This window comes from Pipistrellus kuhlii, unplaced genomic scaffold (genome assembly GCF_014108245.1).
Source record: "Pipistrellus kuhlii isolate mPipKuh1 unplaced genomic scaffold, mPipKuh1.p scaffold_m20_p_9, whole genome shotgun sequence".
Taxonomy (NCBI): domain Eukaryota; kingdom Metazoa; phylum Chordata; class Mammalia; order Chiroptera; family Vespertilionidae; genus Pipistrellus; species Pipistrellus kuhlii.
In genome coordinates, this window is record NW_023425595.1 from 32479920 (window position 1) to 32507519 (window position 27600).

Consider the following 27600-nt stretch of genomic DNA (forward strand, 5'->3'; position numbering starts at 1 on the left):
TAGTTCAGCTAGTCAGGACCTGACGAGAGAGCAGAGCAATCAGGTGGAAATGTTGAGCTGACAGCTGGACATTCCAGATGTAGGAGTCCAGACCGGATGAAGGGATCAAGTACAGAGAAGTGACAAAAAACAGTCTTCCAGTTGAGAGGCTGCAGGAGCCGAGGGCTGACTCTAAGTGGCTGCTTAGCCTCTATTGGTGGCCTCTTGTACTGTACAACAGCTCTGTTAGGGAGCTCCTCTTTGCAGCTGCCACCCATTAAGCTTGCTCTGTCCTAGCTTTGCCACTGAATGAATCTCCACCCCTTCCATCCACAGCCGTTCCCATGCCTACGTGCAATCTCTCTTCAGGGCCAGACGACTCTATTGCCTTTAGCCTTTTTTCGGGCAGTTCCTCTCGCCCCCTTACTGCCCTCCTTGCAGAGACTCTAAGAATTCAGTTTACTCAAAAAGTAGTGTCTACTGTTGCTTTCCAGAGGGTCTGATTGGAAGAGGAACACAAGTGCCATTTGTTAACTGCCTTGTGACCAACATCAAGCCATTTCTTGGGCAGCTAAATTCTGTGAAGAGTCCCTCAGCAGCTCTAACCCTCCACATATGCTGGCACCAAGAAGCCCAGAGCCTGACCTATATCACAACACCTGAAAAATCATTTGTCTTCTTAGCCAAGTGCAGTGCTTGCTCTCAGGAGACAATAATTAGTCTGAAAGGGGAAATTATGACTGGGATGCAGTCCCCAAGGTTATCGGAAACATGCTTAGGGATTTCCTTAAGGCACACGGAAAGCTGACCTGACTTCAAGGGCTGCTCCTAGGGGTGGGAAATCTGAACAAAGGGAGGGAAGCGTTTGCTCTATGGAAGTTTTGCTCTTTGCTGGTCCCAAGTGCCCCTTGGAATGTGCTGTGAAAGCCAGTCCACCTTCCTAACTCCTCTCCTTCTCTGGAAGGAACATTGCAAGATGGTTACTAAGGATTTCAAGGATAGAAGCTGTGATTAATGCTGGTTACCAAGTATTTCCAGTTCTCCCCCTTCTAGGCACATGGTAAGTTCACTCTTGATCTCCTTGTTTCCTTATGATTGGGCAGGAACATGGGATTAGTATGTCTAGTGAGTTGTGAGTGGAAGTAGAAGGTCCTATTTCCAAACTGTGCATTTAACTGCAGTGCAAGATCTTCCAGAAAATTCTTTCCCCATGCACTCAGCATTGTTCCACAGGATGGCTGCTCTGTACTCGGGTCCCTGAGTGCCTGTAATGAGCAGAGCACACACATCCTCACACCCCCTCCAAACGACCCACAATGAACATGCAGTGTGAGGCAAAATAAATATTTATTCTTTTAGACAACTGAAATTTGGGGTTGTTACAACAGCATAATATGTTTATCCTGACCAGCACACAGACAATCATATATTGAAAGAAACTTTAGAAACAATTTAGTCCAATGTTTTCATTTCACAGAGGTAAATCAAGCTTCTGAGAGGGAAAGTGCTAGCCCAAGGTCACCCAGTCAGTAAGTGATGGAGCTGGAATCACAGCCTACAGCCTGCAGTGACCTAAGTGCTTTTTCTCAAGACAGAGAGTATTTGCCACTAGGTGGGACCTGCTACACTGAATCATCTCAGGGCACTTCAGCCATTTGCCAACAAGAGACTCCATGATGCTGGAAAGAGCATAAGACAGGGTCAGGAACCAGGTCTTCCAGTTCCAGTCCTGTCACTAAACTTTGTCCAAGTCCACTAGTTTCAGTTTTGATGCTAACTTACTCTGGGACCAAAGGCAAGCCACATATCACACCCATGGGTTCCAATTCATCTATAAGTAAAATGACTCATTTGATTTCAGAGATTTAAAATGTTTGCCCGACAGCAGAGCCTCCAAGGAGGCTGCTCAGGAGAGGAACAGGCCAGGAAAGGAACAGGTCTGCCTCTCCTTAAACCAGAACAGCTCTATTTTCCTCCGACTTATTTGGTTTGGCTTTGGTACGATTTCCCATCACTGGACTTGATGATTTCTGAGGTCCCTGCCAACTCTGAGATTTGTGATTCGAGTTCTTGGATTGTGCCAAGTAGTTCCTGAGCTACAGTTCAGTGGCTGGGAGGAGTCTTTATGGAGTTCGAAAGTTTGGGTGAGAGGATGAAATTAAGATGAAGGTTTGGGGGGAGGTCTCAGACTGTCTACTGTTCTCTGGAGTGTGTGTGAAGAGGAGCGTTAGAGAATGGTTCTAGAGGAGTGGTGAAAGGAAAGATCGCCTGATGAGGCTATAGAATACATGAGGCCTGGGCTGAAGAGTTTGTCTCACTAGCTCCCCACCTGTGAAGAGGAGTTAGGAGGTCCGTCATCTCAAACGTTAAATTTGATGGTTAATCCTCAGAAGCAAAAAGTGGCTCAGGCAAAAAGTGGTTCAGGACAAGAACAGTTTCTTATTCTTGATGAGTCTAGGGGTTGGATTTGTTTTCAACAGACAATAATCACCTAAGGGGAAGTGTGAAGCCTGACCTAATTTAATGAGTGAAAGATTAAATGCCTCCCAGAGTGCCCTCAGGCCTTCTCCTTTCTCTGAGACTTACCTTGGCCTCAGAAGTCCTTAGAAGCTTCATCACTTCCCCCTCTCGGGCATAGTCCAAGGGTGTGTGTCCCATTTCATTCCTCTGTAGGGGGTTGGCTCCTGGCAGGAGAAGAAAGAGGTTGTCAGGGGTGGTCGGGGGCTCTGTGAGCAAGGCTCTATGAGCAATCAGTGAGATTGGACCCTGATTTTATTGTCAGGAATGCCTATGGAAATGTAGAGCAACAAAAACTTAAGAGGCTGTAGAGTGGTGGGAAGAACATGTCAAGCTACTCTGAGAGGAGAGTTCTTAGCCCTCTCTGACACAGAGGTCAGAGTATTGGGGCTCCCACATGTACAGAAACATGCTACACATACTATCACACATACAGATGTGTTACATGCAAATACACCAGCTGAATAAGCCAACAAATGTACCAAACATATGATTACTTTATCCCCAATGGCCTTCGTCATTAAAATACTCCCATTATGTCCTAGCTGGGTAGCTCAGTTGGTCAGAGCATTGTCCTGATAGACCAAGGTTGCGGGTTCGATCTCTGGTCAAGATACATACAAGAAGCAACCAAATAATAAGTGAAACAAAACAATGTTTCTCTCTAAAAATCAATAAACAAAATACTCCTGTTATCCAACTCATTCAGATACAGATGAATATTCATTCACAAAAATCATATAAAAGGTTCCTTTCTAAAGCACAGAATGTCCCAAATAACAATGAAAAGCCTCCCTTCTTTCTTACTCTCCGTTCCCCTTTTTAATGTTAATCAGCTTAACAATAACCCACAACCTTCGGACCAACTCCGTTCCCCTTTTAAAAACGTTTTACTTTTTAAGTTGTACTTATTTTATATTTTATTGATTTTTAGAGAGAGGAAGAGAGAAGGATAAAGAGATAGAAACCTTGATGAGATGTCCAAGCCAGTTTGGCTCAGAAAATAGAGCTTCAGGCTGCAGACTGAAGGGTACCAGGTTCGATTCCGGTCAAGGGTACATACTTAGATTGCAGGCTCAATCCCTGCCCCTCCCAGGTCAGGATGCATGTGGGAGGCAGACAACTGATATCTCTTCCCACATCAAGGTTTCTCTGTGTCTCTCCCCTTCCCTCCCACTCTCTCTAAAAATCAATGGGAAAATCCTCGAGTGAGGATAAAAAAAAAAGAAAAAGGAAAGAAAGAAAGAAAGAAAGAAACTTTGATGAGATGAGAGAGAAATATCAACGATCCCCTCGGAGATGGAGCCGGAAAGCCGGGCCTATCCCCTGACTGGAAATCGAACCAATGACATCTAGGTTCCTGGGTCAATGCTCAACAGGTGAGCCACACCAGCTGATGGGCCCCTCACTCTTTTAATGCTCTTTTTTCTCTGGCATTTTCTGCCTGCCAGAATCAGCAGAGTCCTCTGGAAGGGCGTGGCCATCCCCAGCAGCCTGGCTGTGCCAGCCCAGGTTCAGTTCGAGGCTATAGTATAGTACCAATACTAGTTGTTGTTGAGTGTGTGCTTATAGGCAAGTTTCCCTCCAATCATTAGTTCCTGTGATTTGAAGACAAAGAACTTAAGTATGACAAAACAAAAAACAAACAAAAAAAACCCAGCTTGTCTGGGGTCATCCATCTACCTTCTCCCTCTTTTAAGTGCCAGCAGCTGTCAAGCCTGTATAGTTTACTGTGTGCCAGGCTTGGCAGTTATGGAGGAAAGGCTACTCCACCCCCAGGCTGTCAGAATCTCCTCCAAAGCCCAGGTCTGAGCACCTTACTCTCCTCTTCAAAAACTCCATTCCACGGGACCGGTTTGGCTCAATGGATAGAGCGTCGGCTTGGGGACTGAAGGGCCTGGGTTCGATTCCGGTCAAGGGCATGTACCTTGGTTGCGGGCATATCCCCAGTGGGGGGTGTGCAGGAGGCAGCTGATCGATGACTCTCTCTCATTGATGTTTCTAGCTCTCTATCTCTCTTCCTTCCTCTCTGTACAAAAATCAATAAAATATATTTAAAAAAAAAGAAAAAAAAAGAAATGTACGTTGGGGGACAAAGATGTAGGAGACTTATTTAAAAAAAACAAAAAACAAAACAAAAAAAAGAGACAAAAACTCCATTCCATTCAATTTGGCAAACTTTAAATGAGTGGGGCTTGGGACATAGAATTACTGGTCCTCCTCCAAAGGCACTCCTCTCAAGGTAGGAAGAGAGAAACCTGAGAGGAAAGCTGTGCTTTGAACACGGCAGATGGTCAAGAACTATATGTTAAATAGAACATTCCTTGATCTTTCTTGCTTGGGAAGTGTTGTCTAAAAAGTAAAGAAAGGTTAAGATGCAGTCTCTGCCATAAGAAGGTAACCGGCTGGCTGGGGACACTAAATACACAGGTAAGACTGTCAGTGTGTCCCGTCACTGTTGAAAATCAGCATTTCTCAATCCCAGACTGTGGAAACATTTACATCATAACTAGAGGCCCAGTGCATGAAATTCATGCATGATGTGTGTGTGTGGGGGGGAGGGGAGGTTCCTCAGCCTGGCCTGCACCCTCTCCAATCTGGAACCACTGGCTCCTAACTGCTCGCCTACCTGCCTGCCTGATTGCCCCTAACTGCCTCTGCCTGCCGACCTAATTGCCCTAACTGCTCCCCTGCCAGCCTGATTGACCATAAGACCTCTGCCTTGCCTCTAACTGCTTGCTCCCATTGCCAGTCTGATCTTGCCCCTAACTGCTCGCTCCCCCGCTGGCCTGATTGCCCCCAAATGCCTCTGCCTCAGCCCCCGCTACCATGGCTTTGTCTGGAAGGAAGTTGGACATCTGCAAGACATCCAGTCAATCCAGTCTAATTAGCATATTACCCTTTTATTAGTATAGATATAAACCTATTTCTATAGAAGCTCTCTGCTTCTTAAAAACTGATGTACTTATTAGCAATAGCAATAATTTATTAAGCATTTATATGTGCTGTCTGCTTGGGCTGCAGAGAAAGAGGTGTGAGAGGAAGAGGGGAAAGGGGCAGAGTGCAGGAAATTTATTATCAATAACACAATTAATATTTTTATACACAATCCTATTTTCTTTTTCTTTTTAAAAATATATATATTTTGCCGGTATATTAAAAAAATATATATATATTAAATATATTTTATTGATTTTGTACAGAGAGGAAGGGAGAGGGATAGAGAGCTAGAAACATCGATGAGAGTCATCGACCAGCTGCCTCTTGCACACCCCCTACTGGGGATGTGCCCGCAACCAAGGTACATGCCCCTGACTGGAATCGAACCCAGGACCTTTCAGTCTGCAGACCAACGCTCTTATCCACTGAGCCAAACCAATTTCGGCCACAATCCTATTTTCTAATAGGAATTTGCTACAGAATCATATGATTTTAAACTGAGATATAATAATTCACATACCCTTTTGAAGTATACAATTCAGTGGTTTGAAATATACTTACAAAGTCATAAAACCATTACCACTGTTTAATTCTAAATCATTTTCATTATCTCAGAAATAAACCTTATAACCATTATCAAAGGCTACCCACCTCTCCCCATCTCCCTCAACCCCAGCAACCACTGTCTATCTCTATAGGTTTGCCTATACTTGATCTTTCATATAAATACAATGTGTGGCCTTTGTGTCTGGTTTCTTTCACTTAGCATAATGTTTTCAAGGTCCCTCCATGTTGTAGCATGTATTATTCATGCTACTACACGAGTGTAGCATGTACTCCATTCCTTTTTATACCTGAATAATATTCCACTGTGTGGATATACCACATTTTGCTTATCCCTTCACTAGCAGATGGACATCTGGGTTGTTTCCCCCTTTTAGCCATTATGAATGTTGCTATGAACATCTATTAATATATAAAAATCTTTACATGAATGTATGATTTTATGTCTTTTGGATATATATTTAGAAGTGGTGATAATAGCCGCTGGTATTTACTAAGCACTTACTGTATGCCAGACACTGTGCTCTGCACTTTATATGTATTATATCATTTAATCCTAACAACCATCCTGAGGGTTAGAAATTAAAATTCTCATGCTACAGACATGGAAACAGGGTACAGAGAACTGAAATAAGGTCACAAAGTTGGTTATTTCTTTAGACCAGGAGTCAAACCCACCCCAGATTTTTTTAACTCCAATTCTTCACACTACCATCTGGGCAGCCAGGACACGTGCTGCTGAAAAATCCTTCAGTGGCTTTTCACTGCTTATAGGATAAAGTATAGCCTTCCTAGTAAGGAAGGTCTTTTTGGCAGCTTAAAGGAGAGCTCTGTCACTAGATATGGGCTGGAATGGAAGGGTGATGAGAGAGAAACCAAGAAGGGAAAGACAAGAAGGGCAAAGAGCCGAAACCGGTTTGGCTCAGTGGATAGAGTGTTGGCCTGCAGACTGAAGGGTCCCAGGTTCGATTCCGGTCAAGGGCATGTACATTGGTTGCGGGCACATCCCTAGTAGGGGGTGTGCAAGAGGCAGCTGGTCGATGTTTCTCTCTGATTGATGTTTCTAGCTCTCTATCCCTCTCCCTTCCTCTCTATAAAAAAATCAATTATATATATATATATATATATATATATATATATATATATATGTATATATATATAAACAGAACAAAACAAGATGGGCAAAGAGAAGAGAAATGGAAGAGGAGAAAAAATGGGAAAGAGAAGGGGAGAGGAAAAAGAAAGACAAGGTGAGAGAGAAAGACAGTAGGACTGAGGGTGAGATTAACCGCTTCAAACAAGTGCTGTCAGTGATCTATATTTGCTTACAGAATGAAAAATGTGTGCCATAAACATTGGCCACTGAGTAATTTCTAGTAGGAGCTGTGTCACTTCTCATAAAGAATGGGATGGGGACAGGTAGGACATCCCTGCACCTGGGCCAGCCAGCACAGAGATGCCTTTTAAAGCAGTGCTGGGCCTGTCTCTAGACCAGGAAGCTCTCAGTCAGGCTCCACCCCAGCCACTTCTGAGAGGGGAAGCCAGTGAGTTTCCCCAAGGCTCTGGAGCCTCAGGGTAGCACGTCTGCTCCCACTTTAGGAAGGCTGAGGCAGGGGCACCATGGATAATGTCCATCTAATATTAACCCCCAGCCCCCACACTCTTGCTCTGATGTTCTGACTTGACTAATTGCTGTAATAATTGATAGAACCTGACTTCTACAACTGATCGATTTCACCTTCACGACCAACGGCCACAAACCATTATACTCCAATAAATAACCATGTTGGGCCTCACCCGCCTGCCCTCTCCGGGGGCATCAGGATGGCCCGTGCCCTGGCCTGACCTCCCCTTGCCTCCCACCCAGGGCCTCTCCAGGCTGAGCAGCTGGTCCAGAGGGTCAGGCCTCTGGGAGCAAGTGAGAGGGCTGGGTGGAGGTGGGGAGTGCTAATCGCAGGCCATCCGTCACCTCCCACTGGCTGTCTGGGGTTGGGGCCAACACCTGGAGCACCCCAGGCAGTGTAGTGCAGGACCCCTCCCCTCTTCTCCCTGCTCCAGATTAGTGTGTCCCAGCTTATAATATTTGATAAATAGCAGGCTGCCTTCTTGGCAGCACTGCTGCGGCTGCGCTGCCCGCTACAGCTGTGGAAGGTCACTCATTGGGGAAATATGTTTCTGTCAGTGGTATTGAAAAAAGTTTAGTGGAGTGACAGGCCTCAATTTTTCAAATTTTATTAACTCCATCCTCTTAACCATTTGTCTTGAATTCCTTCAGATTCTGGGGGATCTGTCAATAGGGCTTGAGCCAGGAAGGTAGGGTGTGGTGTGGGTGCTCATGGGTCCTGGCTGGTAGGGTGGGTCTCATCACCCAGGGCAGAGTAAGGCAGTGGAAATGGTGTTGGTGAGAGAGAAGGCATGGCCCACCGGGGCCCAGGAAGCCCAGTGCTCTTCTCCAGCACCGCACCTGCCTTTGATTTGACACAATCACAGACTTCCCAAGAGAACAAAGACATTAATAGTGAGCTCTCCCAGCTCCCAAAGAAGTGACTCCCTTCTACTTACAGAACAGGTGGTCACCTGGCTTCCCTGAACATGCCCAGAACCAAGCCCCAAGCTCATGACACTTCAAGAACTTTCCCCATTAAACTAAGAGTATGTATATCCTTTTCATATAAGCCCCAACCTCTCACTCCCACCCCATCCCACCCCATTCTGGTCTTCCTGCAAATACCTATTCATTTTTTAAGACCCAGTTAGGTTTCTCCTCCAGGAAAGTTTCCTTGTCTTCCTACCACCCCATCCTTTGTGCTTCCATGGGCCCTTCTGCCTCTATCTTACTGCACTAATCACGCTGTGTTAAAATCGTCTGTCTGCAACCAAGACTTGGAGCTCTTAGAAGCTAGGGACCATGTCTGATTCACTGCCTATCCTTGCTACCCAGCACTTAACAGGATTCAGTAACATTTACCAAACCAATGGGCTTTTAATAGATGTTATCTTCTTTTTTTTAAAAAATTTTTTATTGATTTTTTACAGAGAGGAAGGGAGAGGGAGAGAGAGTTAGTAACATCGATGAGAGAGAAACATTGATCAGCTGCCTCCTACACACTCTCTACTGGGGATGTGCCCGAAACCAAGGTACATGCCCTTGACTGGAATTGAACCTGGGACCCTTCAGTTTGCAGGCTGACGCTCTATCCACTGAGCCAAACCAGTCAGGGCAGGTGTTATCTTCTGAGGCCACACACAACATGACTGTTCTTTCTGCCCCAGAAGAGCCTTCTGACTGCAAGTGTGTGACCATGCCAAAATCCCTAGTGTCTTTACTGGTCCTAGATACCTCTCTGTCTGGGTGGCAGAATAGGTCAGGTTAGACTAACATTTTTGATGCTCTGTGGGTGAGACATGGTTGAGGCCCACTTTCCCTTCCTGGCAAGAGTGTTGAAATTTGGGGGGGAGGGAGGAAGGGGGAGGTTTCACATCTTATTGCTAAGCTGGGGGCGCGGAGGAGAGGGACCTGCTATTCTCTCCTTTCTTGACACTACCCTGTCCAGGCCCTCTGTCTACCCCTGTGAATGTCAAAGATGACAATCTGCGTAAGAGGCTTTAAAAAGCACGCAACAGAAACTGCCTTATACAAATATCTTAGGCTATTATCAATAATATTGAATGCTCACCCCCCACAGCTTTGTCAGCTTCTCCCACCCCACAGTCCTAATGCAGTTTCCATGACTCACCCTGCCCCTACATGCAGCTGGCTCCCAGCCCTATAAAAGAGTGCAGGGCAGGGAGCAGTGGGGTAGGGGTCACTACTCCCTGGCTGTGTGATCTAGGGTACCTGCTTCTCATCTCTGGTGGTAATGATTGCTGCCCTGCCCACATCTAGGGGTTTTCTTTGGACTGAAGAAGATAAAAAGCTCAAAAATGATTGACAAAAACGATTGTATGGGCTGTACAATGTCCTTTGTAATCACCCTCTCTCCTTTTCTATTTTGACTGCTAACTCCTTTTCCACCTTCATCCTGATTTTCACTATTTCAACAGTCTGCTTACTATCTCCAATTAGATGTTTTTATTGAATATAAAGGGAAATCTTTCCTATGATTAGAGGTGCAGAGCCAGCTATTCTTTTTGGTTGTGAACTCTCATCAAGGAAGTAGTCAGAGTCAATAACCAACCACACCAGAGAAGCCATGCACCTGTCCTGTTCCCACACTGCTGTTTGTGCTACCCCTCCTGCCTGGAACCCTATCCCCTATCTCCTGACTGCGTATTCTTCAAGGGTCCCTCTCTGAGAAGCCTCCCCCCCCCACCTTCAGCTCTCAGTGTTCTCCACTTGTCCCTGGGCTCCTGATGTCCTTACTGCTATTTCCCTTTCCCAGGAACTCATCCCAGTTCACAATCTATATGTTAGCACCTCAGGTCAGAGATGGACCAATTTCCCTCTGTATTTCCAGAATCTGAAGGTGAGAGAGAAGAGCCCTGACCACACTGCTGCAAGAAGCACAGCAGAAGTGGGAATAGAGCCCGGTGTCCTGATGGTTTATCCTGAACTTTTATTATAGACCACACCACTGAGCATTCGTAGCATATGTACACACAGGTACATGTGCACCTGTACCAAGTCATGCCTCATAGTAATCAATAATCTTTACTAGGCACTTCATGTGCCATACCCTGTGCCAACTACTTCCATGCATTTAATTCTTAATTTGGTGAACAAAGCAGGGAAAGTATTATTTTTTTCACTTTACAGATGATTTAACTGAGTATGGTGAAAAGAAATGGGCTAACATTTGCTGGGTATAAGGCTTTTATACACAGTGTCTGAATTATTCATCAAAGACTCTGAGAAAATAAGAGGCTCAGAGACCTAAAATAATTTTCCCACAGTCATACAGCAAATAAGTCGCAAAGCTGAGATTTAAAGCGGGAATTTATTATACTATTCTTTTTGTAAATGTTTGGAATTTTACATAATAAAAAGTTGTTTGCTTTTTAAAAAGAAGCGAGGTCTGGCTTTCCACTACATAATGCTATCTTCCACAGGCTTAGTGACTCAAAAAGAGGGGGAAATAACCTTTTTCTTCCAGGGTGCTCAGATGCTCTAAAGCCAAGATAGGGGGGTTTCTAGAGGTAAGTTTGGGATAGACAGTAGAAAGGGTACAAAATGGAACACCTTTTCCTCCCATCAGAGCTTCCCTGTCTGGGGCCAGGTGAATTGTGACCCACATATCCTGAACTCTCAGAAAGTCATCCAAAGTCCTAACTCTCCAATGGACATAGTAGGGGAGGATCAATTGCCTTCAGCGAGGTGGATTTCTAAAGTTCATGAAACAGAGACCTACTGCCTCCTGGCTGGATCCAGTCATTCCATAAAAACCCACTGCGTCTGGGCCAGGAGCTGGACACACTGTGGAATCAGACTGGTTCTTGCCCTTGAGCAGAGCCCCGACTGGTGAGAAACAGACAGGGATAAACAATGACAACACAGTGTGAGGTAGGGGGACAAGAAGTTAAAAATGATGATCCACTGTCACCATAAGAGAGCCAACACTGTGTGGTTGAGGAGATGGGAAATCATAGCATTAACTGGAGAAGAGCAGAAGCAAACACTAAGATAAAAAGTCTGGGCTGAAAGTGGTTTGGCTCAGTGGATAGAGCGTCGGTCTTCGGACTGAAAGGTCCTAGGTTCGATTCTGGTCAAAGGCATGTACCTTGGTTGCGGGCACATCCCCGGTGGGGGGTGTGCGGGAGGCGGATGGTCCATGATTCTCTCTCATCGTCGTTTCTAACTCTCTATCCCTCTCCCTTCCTCTCTGTAAAAGAAAAAAAAAAAAAAAAAAAAAAGGACCGGGGAAGGGAAGGTTAAAGATCAAGGTCACAGAGACTGTGGAAGAGCATAAACAAGAATCCAGGCCTTCCAGTCCAGAGCTCTTCCCATCCACCTGCATTGTCCTGGGCCACCCTTCCAAGCTTTCAGTTCCAGTGCAGACCTGAAGGACTGGGCTACACTGTGCTATTACTGTTCTCTTCAGTAGTGCCAAACTCCCCTGTGCCCACCACTCAGACCCTACATTCTGCAAAGTCCAGCTCTAATTTCCATATCTTTAAGTCTTCCTAAATCATACCTGTCTATTTAGATCAATTCCTCCTTTGAACCACTAAAGCACATATCTGATCACACACTTTTCATACATATGTGTCTTGTCTCCAGAATCAGAATGTTACTAAAGATGCTTTGTGAATGCCTAGAAAAGGAAATGGTGACGATGACTAGGCATCTGGATGGTTTCATGGAAACCAAGTCATGCCAGACTAAACTCATTTCCTTTGTTTATCAAGATTACCTAGCTCAATCAGGTGCAGTTAGGGCAAATGTGGACTTCATCAGACATTTGATGGGATGTTTCAGGACAACCCTGAAAACACGATGGAGAAAGGTGAACTGGATGCTAGGACAGTGTGAAGGGTTAGTAAGTGACTAGTGGACTAAGCAGACGTGGGGCCAGGGTAGGGAGAAGGTAGAGGGAACAGCAGGGGGAGTAGCGGCAGTGGCAGGGTGGTGTAGTGACTGACAGACAGAGGTTATCTGGAAGGAAGTTTCCAGTGGCAACAAAAACACTTGGTCCTATTCAGCTTGTTTATCCTTGACACAGATTTTCACAGTGATGTTCTGTTCATCAGATCTGCAGATATCAGATTAAGGTGGGAAGGGTATCAAGTACGACTGTTGGAAGATTGACATTAAAAGCTGAAACCAATGAGATGAAAATTAATAGAGATAAATGGGTTTTGGAAGAGAGACGAAGTGAAGATTGCTTTGGGAATAGTGATCAAGATAGAAAAGAGTTTAGAGCCATGTGAGAACAATGGCTTAAGGAACTGGAGCTGCAGGCTGGAGAAAAGATAGCTCAGGAGAACATGGCTGCATTTTCAGGTACTCGAAAGGCCAATGGAATGTGGAATAGGGATTAGATTCATTCTACATTATGCTCAATGATAAAATTAAGATCCTTGGAGGCAGATTTTGGCTGAATATAAGAAATTTCTAACCATGAGAACATCAAAGATAGCAGCTGGGCAACCTCAGAAACAAATGAATTCCCCAGCACTGAGTGGATGATCACTTGGTAGGTGTGCTACTTATACATCAGTTTACAGAGATTTTCCAAGATTGTTAATTTGTGTTTGTTTATTCATTCAAAGATACCTTTTGAGATCCCGCTATGCATCTGGTACCATGCTAGGAGCTAGGGATTCAAAAGCAAGTAAGAAGACACTGTTCCTGCTCTCAAGGAGCTCCTGATCCTGCTGGGAGGAGATGGAAAAGTTTATTTCTAGGCCTGTACCTTGGTTACAGGCCTCACCCCATAGAAGGTTGGCTTCAGTTTAGATTAAAGCATTCCTGTGGAAATTCAAACACATATTTGGCTACTAAAGGCCATAAGGAGTTTAATCAAAGCCAAATTACTTGTTTAAACCAACTATTGGCTGTGGGGATAGAAGTATACACTGAAACAGAGTTTGTGATTTTTTTTGTGCACGATATTTTGCTCTGTCTGAATTTGGTCTTTGGCTGGGACTTGTAAGACAATCTGTAGGTACATAAACAAGTGGCTGTGGTGTCAGGGTGAAGTGATTTAGCCAGCAGGGCTACCCAACTCTCCATTTCTTACCCACCCTATGGGGACTGCTTCAGCACAGACATAAACATGCTCCTGCCGTTACCTTATTGCACTCGTCACATGGGGAGGCTAGAAGGCTTGATTCAGGGATATGATTGGATTTTAAATCCCAGTCTCACAGGATTTTAATTACTGGTCTGGGGCAGCAGGGATAGGCGCTGGCTGCCTTTGGATGGAGGAGGTCGATACGCCACTCCACAACATATTGAGCCACAATGCCTGCAGACTCTATTGCTCTATTTAATCATCTTTTGCAAAATTTACAGTGGAACAGGAGAGATCAATACGAAATTTATCACATTCTCTTGTAAATATGAGCCAGGAAAGAGTTCCAGGCAGTTTGTTACTGAGTGGGAGGGAACATGTCTGTGTACAGCTGGGCATTAGGAGATGAGACAAAATCCATTTTTCTTGGCATAAGCTACAGATGCTCAGCCAGTTCCCCTTAAGCCTAAAGTCAAGTTCAATGGAAGAACACGGATTCATTCATTCATTCAATCAACCAACCAACATTCTGGAGCACCTGTTTTATGCTAGATCCTGTGTAGGCTCTGGGGATACCCACTGGAATTCTGCTCATAGTCACAGATATACCATGATAGCTCCACTACTTACTAGTTGTGGAACTTGGGCAAGTTACTTAATAGCCTAGTATGCATTTGTTTATAGGTAAAAAGAGTATCAAATTCAGAGTCATTTTAAGTATTAAAAGACACAAAAGCTTTAGTGTGGAGCTTGATACATATAGTAAGAACTCAATAAATGATAGCTATTGTTATTTTTACTATATTTGCCATTATGAAGCATCCCTTCCTACAGTGTCTCACCAATAGTATATATGTAAAAATGAGGTACTGAGCAGAGAGAGCCAACACCCCCCACTCCCCCATCTAGCAGACAGAAAGGAGACTGGGATGGCTTTCCCAAGTTAGAGACCTGACTAGGGCTACTGGCAGCAGAATCAGTGAAGTGTGTGTGTGTTTGGGGGCAGGAAGGGGGAGGGAGGGGTAGAGGGTGTGTAAAGAGGAGATAAATGCTAAACTCTGTTTTTTTGAAGCTTCAGTTGTAATCTTTTAAACAATAAAAAGCCTCCCAAAATTGCTGTGGGGAACAGAGTGAGAAGTGGTTCTTTTAAAATATATTTTTATTGATTTCAGAGAGAGGAAGGAAAGGGAGAGAGAGATTGAAACATCAATGAAAGAGTATCATTGGTTGGCTGCCTCCTGTACGCTCCCTACTGGAGATCGAGCCTGCAATCCAGGCATGTGCCCTGACTGGAATCAAACCCAGGACCTTTCAGTCTGAAGGGCGACGCTCTATCCAATGAGCCAAATCGGATAGAGCAGAAATGATTCTTTATGTGGGCAAACCAGGGAAAGTTACACAAAAGATACATAGGTCATCTCAGATAGAGAAAAGTGAACGAGCAAAGGTTTGGAGGCAGGAAAACCTCCAAGTTAGGGAGCTGAGCAGTTGAGTGGGCCTGTGACAGTTCTTGTCTCCCAGGCCCACTTGGAGAAAGGAAGGTGAAATATTCATGGCAGGATGCAGAGACTTGCATGCTGGGTTAGACAACTGGGCTACTCTCACAGGTACTGGGAACTGCTGAGGGTTTTCAAACAAGGGAGACAGGCTAGAGGCTGGTTTGAAGGAGAGCCCTGGAGATAGGGAGACCAACTAGAAGGCTGTTAACACTAGTCCAGATGAGATGATAAAATCCGAATTTGGTCCCCTCTGTAGTGGGGACAGAGGAAAGAGGTTGGACTTGGGAGAAAAGTCTAAGAAAGATTGGCTTAATGGAAAGCAAAGGCAAAGTCAACTGATTTGCTTATAATAATACACTAGAGGCCCAGTGTATGAAATTCGTGCATTGAAGGGGGGAGTCCCTCAGCCTGGCCTGTGCCCTCTCGCAGTCCTGGAGCCCTTGGGGGATGTCCAACTGACAGCTTAGGCCCACTCCCTGTGGACATCCCTTAGGGCTGCAGGCGGAAGAGGCTCCTACTACTGCCACTGTGTTCTCTAGCCGCGAGCCTGGCTTCTGATTGAGCAGCGCTCCCCCTGTGGGAGCACACTGACCACCAGGGGGCAGATCCTGCGTTAAGCGTCTGCCCCCAGGTGGTGAGTGAATCATCGCAACGGGTTGTTCAGTTGATTTACATATTAGCCTTTTATTATATAGGAGGATTCTTGTTTGGGTGACTGTAGATGATGGTGCCATTCAGTAAACAGAAAACATGGAAGAAAGACTGAAGAGGGCTGGGTTTGGATACACTGAGTATGAGATTTTTACAGAATATTAAGCACCAGCAGAGTACTGGAGACATGAAAATGACCAGTTTGCTCTAAAACAAATATGCAGGCCAGTCTGGATAGAAAAGAAATGGGGAATAAATATTCAAAGATACTTCACATACAGAATTTGGTGAGGAAAAGGGCAAAAGCAAATATTCCTGCCAAGGATTTCTGTTCAATGCAAACCTAAGGTAGGTCCTTCTAGATGAGGGATAATGCCCTAAATAGTAAGTGACATAGGCATTGTGAGTATGAGGATTACCAGCTCACTTTCATTTTGGGCAAGTTTCTTGGAAGTCATGGGCTTTCAGAAGGCCAGCCCCATTCCTCCCTCTCCCCACAATCCAGCACAGCTATCCCCAGAGGTGGCAACAGGCTCTGTGACCAGAAAGCAACCAGAACAATTGTTAGTAGCAAGGGAAAGGCTCTGAATAAAGCAGAGTTCAAAGTGGACTATAATAAGCGCCTGGGTCCCTAGGCTTCAGTACCCTCCACCCCCTCCTGCAAATGACAGCTGAGACCAAGGCAGCAGAGCCTGGGGTCTGGGCTGAATTTAGCAGTCATAATTACACTGCTGACGTCTGGGGCAGAGCCACAGTCTCTGCAGAAGGCGACAGCTTTTGTTCATGCACTAAAAACACAGCATCTTCAAACATGCTAATCTCATGTCTGCTTCCATCTAACAACGTTGAAGGGAGGCTGAGGAAAGGGCATACAATGCCCACACATCTGGCTAATTCAGTTATCAGCCCAATCAATCTTGATGGGTTGTCTATAAAACACCAGCCATCCCAAAGGACTGAGCTGACCAGATGTTTAAGCTTCTGTTGACCAATCCTAGCCTAATGTCCATAGCAGCGAAGAAGAGTTATCAAGAGATGGCTTATGCTTCTTTACATGTCTATCCCAAAGTTACATAAAGCCTCTGCTTGTATGAGAACAGTAAAGCAGTGGTTGAGCAAGGCTCATTGGAATACTTACATATACAGGCTTTCACTTGGACCTTAAGGAGTACAGCAGGTCTTATTTACAGTTGGCTTTGAGAACACTTACAGAAACAGAAACCAACAAAATATTTTTGCTAATTGTACTTCCTAGTATAGAGACAATCAGGAGTATCTTTAAACTATGAAATCAAATGCCACGGAGACAGTTCTGGGCACATGAACTGTTTATCTGCTGATGTCTTCTTTTCCATCCCCATTAAGGTTGAAGGAACTATACCCCTCCCTCATAAGACTGTTGTTTTTTTGTTTATTTATTATTATTTTTAAAAATATGTTATTGATTTTTTTTACAGAGAGGAAAGGAGAGGGATAGAGAGTTAGAAACAGTGATGAGAGAGAAACATCAATCAGCTGCTTCCTGCACATCCCCTACTGGGAATGTGCCCACAACCAAGGCACATGCCCTTGACCGGAATTGAACCTGGGACCCTTGAGTCCGCAGGCCAATGCTCTATCCATTGAGCCAAACTGGTTAGGGCTGTTATTGTTTTTTTAAAAACACACACCAGAGGCCACTGCCAAAAAGGACTCCTTCAATCAACACTTTTTCTTTTATGCCCAACCACAGCCACCAGTCACTAAAAAAATAAAAGTGGAAGCCGAGACTGGTTTGGCTCAATGGATAGAGCGTCAGCTTGGGGACTGAAGGGACCCGGGTTCGATTCCGGTCAAGGGCATGTACCTTGGTTGCAGGCATATCCCCAGTAGGGGGTGTGCAAGAGACAGCTGATCGATGACTCTCTCTCATCGATGTTTCTAGCTCTCTATCCCTCTCCCTTCCTCTCTGTACAAAATCAATAAAATATATTTAAAAAATAAATAAATAAAATATATTTAAAAAATAAATAAATAAAAATGGAAGAGTAGTGGGAGATTATGAGAAAGGAGAGGACAGGGAATAGACTTGTAGTCTATACCTAGAGGACTATTTTTCACTCAGAGCCTCTTGTTGGTGCTAATGATTCCAGTTTTTTTCAAGAGTGTTTTTCCCTAAATAATTCAAAGGACTTTACCACGTTTGTCTCAGAGTTGTGGCTATATCACAAACCAGATAAACAACTTGGGTAAAAGAAACCTCCAATTTTTTAGATATAGGTGAGAGAAAAGCACAAGTTAAGAATGAGGTCTTTGTTGTGATATCCTGTGCCCAGAATAGTATCTGTCACTCATAGGAGTTTACTAAATATTTGCTGGCTGAATAATTACACCCTTGTTGTGATGCAGCTGGGCTGTGTTCTGTCAATTTGTTTGTCAGGAGAAGCCTCCTATTGTCCCTGGCAATCCTACTGGACAAAACCACTCAGAGCTCAGGAGAATCTTCTTTTAGCCTGAATGAGCAGGGAGGAAGTGATATTTGGTGAGAAGGGTATGGACCTCATTACCACACCCAGCAACCTCTTCTTCCTTTTCCTCATGGCTGCAGTAATCAGTGCTGCTGACCAATTCTGCCTCCTACTAATTCTCTTCTACCTTGGTTTCCATTATATATACTACCTATGACTTTGTCTCCTTGGCAGGTTCCTATTCATTCTTCTGTCCCAATTTATGGGTGATATCCACGACTGAGTCCTCAGGCCCGTCCCTCTCTGTATGTGTTCTCTTTTAAAAAACAGTTCCAATTTGCAGTTTAAACTACCCTAGTGGTTCTCAATCCTAACTGTGTATTAGGATTATATGGGAAGTGTTAAAACTATATCAATCCAAAGTGGGAGAAAAATATCTCCAATATATATCACAGATGGAGGGCTAATATCCTTAACATGCGAAAAACTTTTTAAAAAAATCAAGAGAAAAACAAAGACCGAAAGTCCTAGAAAAATGAGTAAAAACATGACCACAAAAGGATATATAAAATGGCTCTTAAATATATGAAACGATGTTCAATTTCACGCATAATAAGAGAATCAAACTAAAACTACATTAAGATACTACATCTCACCTGTAAGATTTCAAAAATCCATAAGCTTGACAATACACTCTGTTGAAGAGGCTGTGAGAAAATAGGCACTTTCATGCATTGCTAGTGGGAATGCAAAATGGAACAATTGCTATGGAGGATAAATTCACACTATCTAACCAAAGGACATATGCATTTACCCTCTGACCTTTACAGTGAAGACACATGTCCAACAATCCCAAAATATACATATAAGAGGTTATTCATTGTATCACAATTCGTAACTGCAAAATACTGGAAACCTCAATGTTCAAGTATAGGACACATAGCACATACACAAAATGGAGTACTATGCATCTGTGAACAAAAATAAGAAAGATCTAATGAGGGGGGGAGTGGCAATGGTAAGATATGTACAAATATAATACCTTAATAAAAAAATGAAGAAAAAAAAAGACTAAGAAAGATCTGTGAACTGATATTGAGTGATTTCCAAAAAACATGATTAAATTTAAAAAAAGTAAACTGCAAAATAGCATATATAGTAGGCTACCTTTTGTGTAGGAAGAAAGGGAAAACAAGAAAACATACATTTGCTTATACAAAGAAACATAGGAGGATAAGCCAGAAAACAATAAAACTGGTTATCACAAGGGGTCAGGGCTCACCAAGGGGAGCAGGAAAAAGTTGAAAGGAATATAAGAGGAAGTCTTACTTCTCTGAGCATACCTTTTGTCATTTTTAGTAAAAATTAATGTTCTACATATTCAAACAACAAAATTAAAACAAGGACAGACAGGGGAGAGAAACTCTAAAACTGAAAGCAAATTAAAAAATTTAACCCAAGTGTATTTCAAATGAATAACATAAACACACCAAAGGAGGGGGAAAACCACCTAAGTAACTTATGAACCTAGGATTTAAGTATATATAACCTTTGGTAAAGTAAAGATGAGGACTGCAAACAAATTCTGACCTGAATTCTTTTTATTTTTTAAATATATCTTTATTGATTCCAGAGAGGAAGGGAGAGGGATAGAGAGACAGAAACATCAATTATGAGAGAGAATCACTGATTGGTTGCCTCCTGTACGCCCCCGACTGGGGACTGAGACTGCAACTTGGGCATGTGCTCTTAACCAGAATCGAGCCTGGGACCTTTCAGTCTGCAGGCCAACACTCTATCCATAAAGCCAAACCAGTCAGGACGAGTTGAACTCTTTTTATAAGGTTTGTTTTCTATGGGTGAAGCAAGTGTGAAGTTTTTTTTTGGCTGTATTATGAAATTAAGCAAATGGGTAAATGAATCAGTTGCTGTATGCAATCAGCATTCTCACTATGGAAGAAGGGAAATAATATGGAATGAGTGAAGATAAGCAAGAACCCCATAGGGATGGACTGGAGTGGAAGGTATTCATGTTCAGAATTTCTAAAATATATATGTGCATATGCATATGTGTGTATATGTTTATCCATGTATGTGTACCTTGTGACGGGTGTGTATACATATGTACATATATATTTATTGGCTCTGTCAACAGAAGGGGTAATGACTATACTTAGGTACTCAGGTTTCAGGTAATTCAACTGCCCACTTAGATGTTTTAGGGCTCCTTAGAGAAATGACTGATTCCAGGGGAGCAACAAGATGGATATGAGGTATTTTGTTATGCTGAAAATAAGGAAATGCTTAAAAAAAAAAAAGATAAGGAATGGTATGGTTCACTGGTCAAAATGAGACAATTTTAGCACCACCATAACAAGGCACAGTAATGAATTATAGAACATTAAAGCAAGAGTATTCACAAGCACATTTGGACATTATATAGATAAATAGGGAAGACAGGTTCTTGCTAACTACAGATGCCAGATGTTAACTGATCATTGTGAAGTGAGTGCTGGGGTTTGGAAAGTTATAAAATATTCATTTTTCAACCATTCTCTAAAGATTGGTTCAGGAAAGAACCGTTAATGGATGCTGGGTTCAGGGGGACATTTTAATATGGAGCAGGATATTTGCATGGCTTTAAGAGTGTCTCCTCAGAGATTATTCATTAATTTCAAGGGAAAAAGTAATAATACATTGGAGAAACTAAACAATATTTGGGTTAGAGATGGAGGGTGGGAATAAGACTTTTTACCCCAAATCCCCCTTTATTTAAAATACATTTTTACTGATTTCAGAGAGGAAGGGAGAAGGAGAGATAGAAACATCAATGACAAGAGAGAATCATTGATTGGCTGCCTCCTGAACACCCCGTAGTGGGGATCAAGCCCTCACCTGGACATGTGCCCTTGACTGGAATCGAACCTGGGACCCTTCAGTTTATAGGTGTCTATCCACTGATCCAAACTGGCTAGGGCCAGAAACCCTTTTTGAATTTTGTACTAGGTACAAGTATTAATTATTCAAAACAGAAAGGAAAATGTTTATAAAATATCTCTGAGAGTATAGTAAGCAGAATAATGCTTCCTCCTTCCCCCCGCCAAAATATGTCCACATTCTAAATCCTGGAACCTGTGAATATGTTAAACTACTTGGCAAAGAGGAATTAAAAGTTACAGACATAATTAATGTTGCTCATTAGCCGACTCTGAGTTGCAAAGATTACCTTGGATTATCCAGAAGGGACAATGTAATCACAAGAGTCCTAAGTGAAAGAGGGAGGTAGAAGAATCAGTGTCAGAGTGATGAAATGTGAGAAAGACTCCATGTCTATTGCTAGCTTGTAGACGGAAGAGGGGATGAGATGAGGAATGTGGGCATCCACTAGAAGCTGGAAAAGGCAAGAAAACAGATTCTCTTTGAGTTTCCAAAAAGGAATACAACTCTGCAGACGCCTTGATTTTAGTTCAGTGAGACCTACTTCAGACTTATCTCCAGAACTGTAAGATAATAAATTTGGGTTGCATTAAGCCACTAAGTTTATGATAATCTGTTTACAGCAGTAATAGGGAAGACACCTAAGAAAAGTTACAGTGGTTGCTTCTGAGGAGAACCAGGAATGTGGAATGGAAACTTCCTTTCCACTATATTATACTCTGTACTGCTTGAAAAACTTTTTTAAAAAATCTTGTACATGTTTTAGAGTAAAAATCACTAAGTCACTAAACAAACAACAGTCACTTCAAGAGCTCTCTGTTCTTCAAAGTTAAGCACAAGTCCTTTGGCTCATCCTCAAGGCCCTTTACACTCAGGCCTCACTAGCCACTTTTCAGTAGGTTCCTTCTAGATCTCTAATGTGCAAGGCTCATTTCTGTTGCTTTTTACCTGAAAAACTTTCCTCATTCCCTTTGCCTGTTTGAATCCTCTCCCTTTTCGGGACTGCCTTCAGTCCTCTTCCTCCATGAAGCTTTCTACAACATTACAATAATCTTTCTCCTCATTCATTATTCTATCCTTTGCTTACATTTAATTTAGAGTCCTGTTGCCTACCATCCAGTGCTGTTCTCTGTGTGCTTTGTGTAGAGTCTCTTCACCAAACTAGCTCACTGAAGGAAGGGCCTGTATCTTTTTCTTTTCCACAATTAGAAGCCTGATGCATGAAGATTCGTGCAAGATTGGGCCTTCCTTTTCCTGGCTGCAGGCGCTGCCTTTCCATGCTGCCCAGAGGCCCTAAGCTGCTGGGGTGGTGCGGAACACCTGTGTCGTCACCATGGCAACAACACAAGCATCCCTCCCCTCCCCTCAGTGCCTGCAGATGCAAATTAACCAAACACATTTGTTGGATTAATTTGCATAGTCACTCCTGATTGGCTGGTGGGCATTGCAAAGATAAGGTCAATTTGCATCTTTCTCTCTTATTAGTGCAGATGCCTATTGCCTACTTATATAGGTATTACGGAAAAGAAAACCTTGCAGAAAGCATCTTTCCAGAAAGAACAGAGTCCCATGGACCCAATGGCACTGCCAGTTGATTTAGCAGAAACATCTACCCTAGGAAAACAGTGAAATGAGCTCTGATCAACTTGAGAAGTCAACCCAAGTCCCTACATTCAGAAGCCACCCAAACCTCTGATCCATACCTGTTGTACTCCCCCTCCTCCAGTTCAGTGGGTTTCCAGTCCAGCCTGACTGACACCAAGTCCTGGACGGTGTTTTTTCAGTTAACCCAGGTCATCTGGCTAGCACTTTCCTTCCACACTGGGTTCATTACTTCAAGGGAGTCTGAAAGATTCCTGAGGTAGCAAGCTCTCTTCTTCTCAAATAATTAATTTCTAAAACGATGTTTAGAAAGGAGCCTTTGGCTCTCTATAGAGAGCAACCCTGCGTGTTCCTACCAGGACACGGCCAGGTCTCTGTGCAGAGGAAGAGAGCACAGATATTTTAGAAGGAAACAAACTCCTTTTGAGAAGGGTTTTAGCCCATCTAACCCTGGGATGGCCCTTTGCTGCTATTTGCAAGTCCGGACCTTCAGACTGATGCTCCCCTCCTTCAAGCTACGGTGTTGCCCTTTCTATGTGCATTCTATCCAAAAGCACATGCTCTGGAGGGGCATAGTGGGCTGGCAAAGGGCAAATCTGAATCCTTCTCAGCTCTGTTTCCAGGCCCAGTGCAGGTGGAGGAGAGTGAAGGACACAGAACAGACCTGGCCCAGCTGATGCTGACCTCTCCCTCACCCAGGGGAAACTTGGCCTGCAGCTGCTACTGTTTGGCGGTGATGAGGTCATGCCGGATACAGGCAGGCTCATCTGAGGACTGCTTGGAGCCGATTAAAGTCTTGATGAAATGTGTGTGCCTGGATGGCAGGTGGCTCTGGAGAGCTTGGGCTCTGGTGACCAGGCACTCATCTCTAACTCAACCAAGCAGTGACTCATCTATGTCTATAGCATCTGGAACACAGAAATGCCTTTTCTGGGGGTTAGCAAGGACCGTTTTCAATCTGCATTAGGTAAAGGGCTAACTTAGGCCAAGGGCAGGGGATAAAACTCAGGTCACTGAGGGCCCCTTTTAGCCTGGACCTACTGCATGGACTGCAATTAACCACCACAGAACCTCTCCATTCCCCACAGTGTTCCCAAATGGACTGATGGGTCAAATGACTACTGGCCATCCCTCTCCATGGGATTTTCTCAAGTTAAGTGACATGCTAACATCTATAGGTCTCAACATACATGCCCTTTGCTCAGGGAAGACTCTACTCTTCCTTAAAACTTGTCTAAATGGTAATTAGCTAATAATTTTGTATTTATTTGTCTAATGTCTATACTCTGCCAGACTTTAAGCTACACAAGTAGTACAATAAAAGCTTGCTAAAGTCAAAACAGGTAATCAATGAAAAGACCAATATGGGTAAGAGAAAGTTTTACAAATAGGTTTTAAGTAGTGTTCTTTAAATGGAAACTTATATACAACAGAAGGATTCCTCTTATCTGCCGTCTTAGCTATGTGGCCAGCCTGCAACCAGTCATCCTCCTTTTTTGGTTTGGAGCGGCAGAGAGAATGCTTTTCTTTTTCTTTTTAACAGCTTTACTAAGATATAATTTACATACCATAAAATATACCCATTTAAAGTACACAATTTAATTTTTCTAGTATTTTTTCAGAGTTGTAAAACCATCATCACCATACTCTAGTTTTAGAATATTTTCATCATTCCCAAAAGCAACCTTGTACCCATTAGCAGTCACTTCCCATTATCCTAACAGACAACCACTGGCATGAAGAGTCTTTAGCTCTGTATCCAAACAATAGGAGAAAATCTTTAGTGTTCAATCATCTGACACAATCTCCTCATCAGATACATGAAAGAAGTGATACCAGAAAGGGGTGGATCACAGTCCCCAATACTGCATCCTGATGGTAGTGCTTTGACCTCTCTGCCATGTAGCATGACTATGTGCCCAAAGTGTATACCCACTGAACCTGAAGCTACTTGAGGGCAGAGGATATATTCTACTCATTTGTCTTCCCTCCCTGCCCAGAAGTACCATTATTGCAGTGATGCTTAAAGCGTGGTCCGTGTTCTGGTACCAGTTTGTGAACTTTGCTACCAGTCCTTGATGAGGTAAGAAAAGTAAGTGAGAGTAAGTGTCTGGAAACTTTTATAGTGACTTAGAGTAATTTTATATTGTTGAACCTAATGATTTATCTGAGCCTGTATTTTGTATGCCTTTTAACATATAATTTGCCCAGTGCATGAATTCGTGCATGGGTGGGGTCCCTCAGCCTGGCCAGTGATCAGGCCGATGGGGGCTGGCCAGCGAGGGAGGGAGTGCAGGGCTCCAGGATGTGTCCAGTCCTCTTGCCCAGTTCCGATTGGCCGGACCCCAGCAGCAAGCTAACCTACCGGTCAGACACTTAGCATATTACACTTTTATTATATAGAAAGGATTGGTTCATAACAGACTGCAAATTCAAACAGCAGCAAAAAATACAGGTCTTTGCCCTGTCTGGTTTGGCTCAGTAGACGGAGCGCTGGCCTGTGGACTGAAGGGTTCCGGGTTTGGTTCTGGTCAAGGGCATGTGTCTTGGTTGCAGGCACATCCTCAGTTGGGGTGTGCAGAAGGCAGCTGATTGATGTTTCTCTCTCATCAATGTTTCTAACTCTCTCTCCCTTTCCCTTCTTCTCTGTAAAAAAATCAATATATTAAAAAAAAAAAAAGATACAGGTCTTTCACAAATTGTTTGAGAAACACTGCTTTAAGGCAATCCATTCCCCACTCTCTTCTGCTTCTCCTTTTCCCTGTTTCCTTACATCTTTTGCACTGGTTCCTCCACTCATGCTTATATCTATAATGTAGGTTCTCTCACTGTGTGTTTGGGCTGCTTTAGCTCTACCCATTCTGTGGACCACTCACAGACTGCCAGCTTCCTCCACCCCCAAGAGACTGATAACTCTCAAATTTTCATGTCTAATTTAGGAGTCCCTTCTTTCCTGGGCTTTAGACCCATTTATACAACTGCCTGCTACACATCTCTACATGAGTGTGCAAGAAGTTCCTGGATTAGACAATGGCTATTTACTTTTATATTTATTTTAAAAAATATGTTTTTATTGATTTCAGAGAGGAGGGGAGAGGAGAGAGAAATAGAAACATCGATGAGAGAGAATCATAAATGGACTGCCTCTTCCATGCTCCCCACTGGGGATATAGCCCACAAGCTGGGCTTGTGCCCTGACTGGGAATGAACTCTGACCTCCTGATTGATGGGATGACGCTAAACTACCGAGCCACACTAGCCAGGTGGTCAATAGTTATTTATTAATCACCTGCTACATGCCAGCTGTGAATTCTGTTCTAGAAGCTGTTAATACAGCAGTAAAGCCCTAGCTGGTTTGACTCAATGAATAGAACATCAGCCTGTGTGTGGACTGAAGGGTCCTGGGTTCGATTTCGATCAAGGGCACATGCCTGGGTTGCGAGTTTGATCCGCAAAAGGGAGCATGCAAGAGACAGCCAATCAATGATTCTCTTTCATTATTAATGTTTCTATTTCTCTTCTTTTCTCTGAAATCAATAAAAATATATAAAACAAAACAAAAAATATAGCAATAAAATAGAGACAAGGTTTCTGTGATCACAGGCTTACATCCTAGTAGGGGAGAGATAGATGATAAACACGTAAACAAATAAACATGATAATTTTAGGGACTGAACAGTACCATGAAGAAGATAAATAGGGTAACATGATATAAATTTGACTGGGGGAGGTACTTTTATTAGGGTGGTCAGGAAAGACCTCACTGAGAAGGGAACATTTGCGTTGAAACCCGAATTCCCAACGGGGAGTGTTCCCATCGACGGGAGAGGCAGGTACAAAGGCCCTCAGATGGGAAGGAGCTCAGTGTGTCTGAGGGACAAGAGAAGGACAGTGTTACTGGAGAATGGAGGACACGGGGAAGAGTGGTTAGAGGTGAGGTTGCAGAGTCAGGCAGGATATGGGTTATGAAGAGCTTGGAAGGCTCTTGTAAGGAGTATGGATTTCATTTTAGTTTCATTGGGAAGCCAACAGGAGGTTTTAAGTAGAAGAATGACAGCATTTATGTTTTAAAAAGATCCCTCTGGCTGTTATTTGGAGGATGGATTTAGGGAGACAAGTGTGGAGATGATGAGACTAGCTGTGGTGATCATCCAGGAGAACTGGATTGTCGTCCTGAACCGCATGAGAGTTGGGGCAATGGAAATGCCAAGAAGGACATGGGTTCAACATGTACTTTAGAGGTACAACTGACAAGACTTACTAGTACTTGATTGGGAGTATAAGGGAAAAAGAGAATTCACAAATGACTCAAGACTTGTGGGCTGAAAAACTGGGTAGATGATATTATCATTTACCAGTACAGATGTGGAGAAGACTTGGGAGATATCCATTTCGGGGGGTGGGGGGGTGGGAAGGGGAACAGAAGTATATTTTGGCCATGTTTACAATGAGACTGAGGAAAGAACAGGAGCTGGGGAAGTGGATTAAGTGGCTAATAATCATTCTTTTTGAAGACTTTTACCATAAAGGGATGCAGAAATGAGGTAGCAGCTGGAAGAGCATATAGATTCAAAGGAAGTTTTTAATTTACTTTGTTATTTAAGATGAGTGATATTGAGGCATGTTTTATGCTGAAGGGAATGAGCCAGCAAAGGGGAGAGAATAGATAATGAGGAGAGATGAGGGCTAACTGGAGGAGCAAAGTCCTTGAGAAGCCAGAGGAAATAGGAGCTCAAGCCCAAATGCAGAGTTGGTCTTAGGAACTTTCTCCACTGTGGAGGAGGAAGGCAG

General features: G+C 43.4%; 1 protein-coding gene across 3 annotated transcripts in view; it reads right to left on the reverse strand.

The window, feature by feature from the left end:
• CLPB (caseinolytic mitochondrial matrix peptidase chaperone subunit B) overlaps nucleotides 1–27600 on the reverse strand; it is a 129748-nt gene that overhangs the window by 32997 nt on the left and 69151 nt on the right. For all 3 annotated transcript variants that reach the window (XM_036426695.2, XM_036426694.2, XM_036426696.2), the window contains one exon: nucleotides 2566–2663. In XM_036426695.2, coding sequence (XP_036282588.1) covers nucleotides 2566–2663 — 98 coding nt within the window. The remainder of the gene's footprint in view (nucleotides 1–2565; nucleotides 2664–27600) is intronic.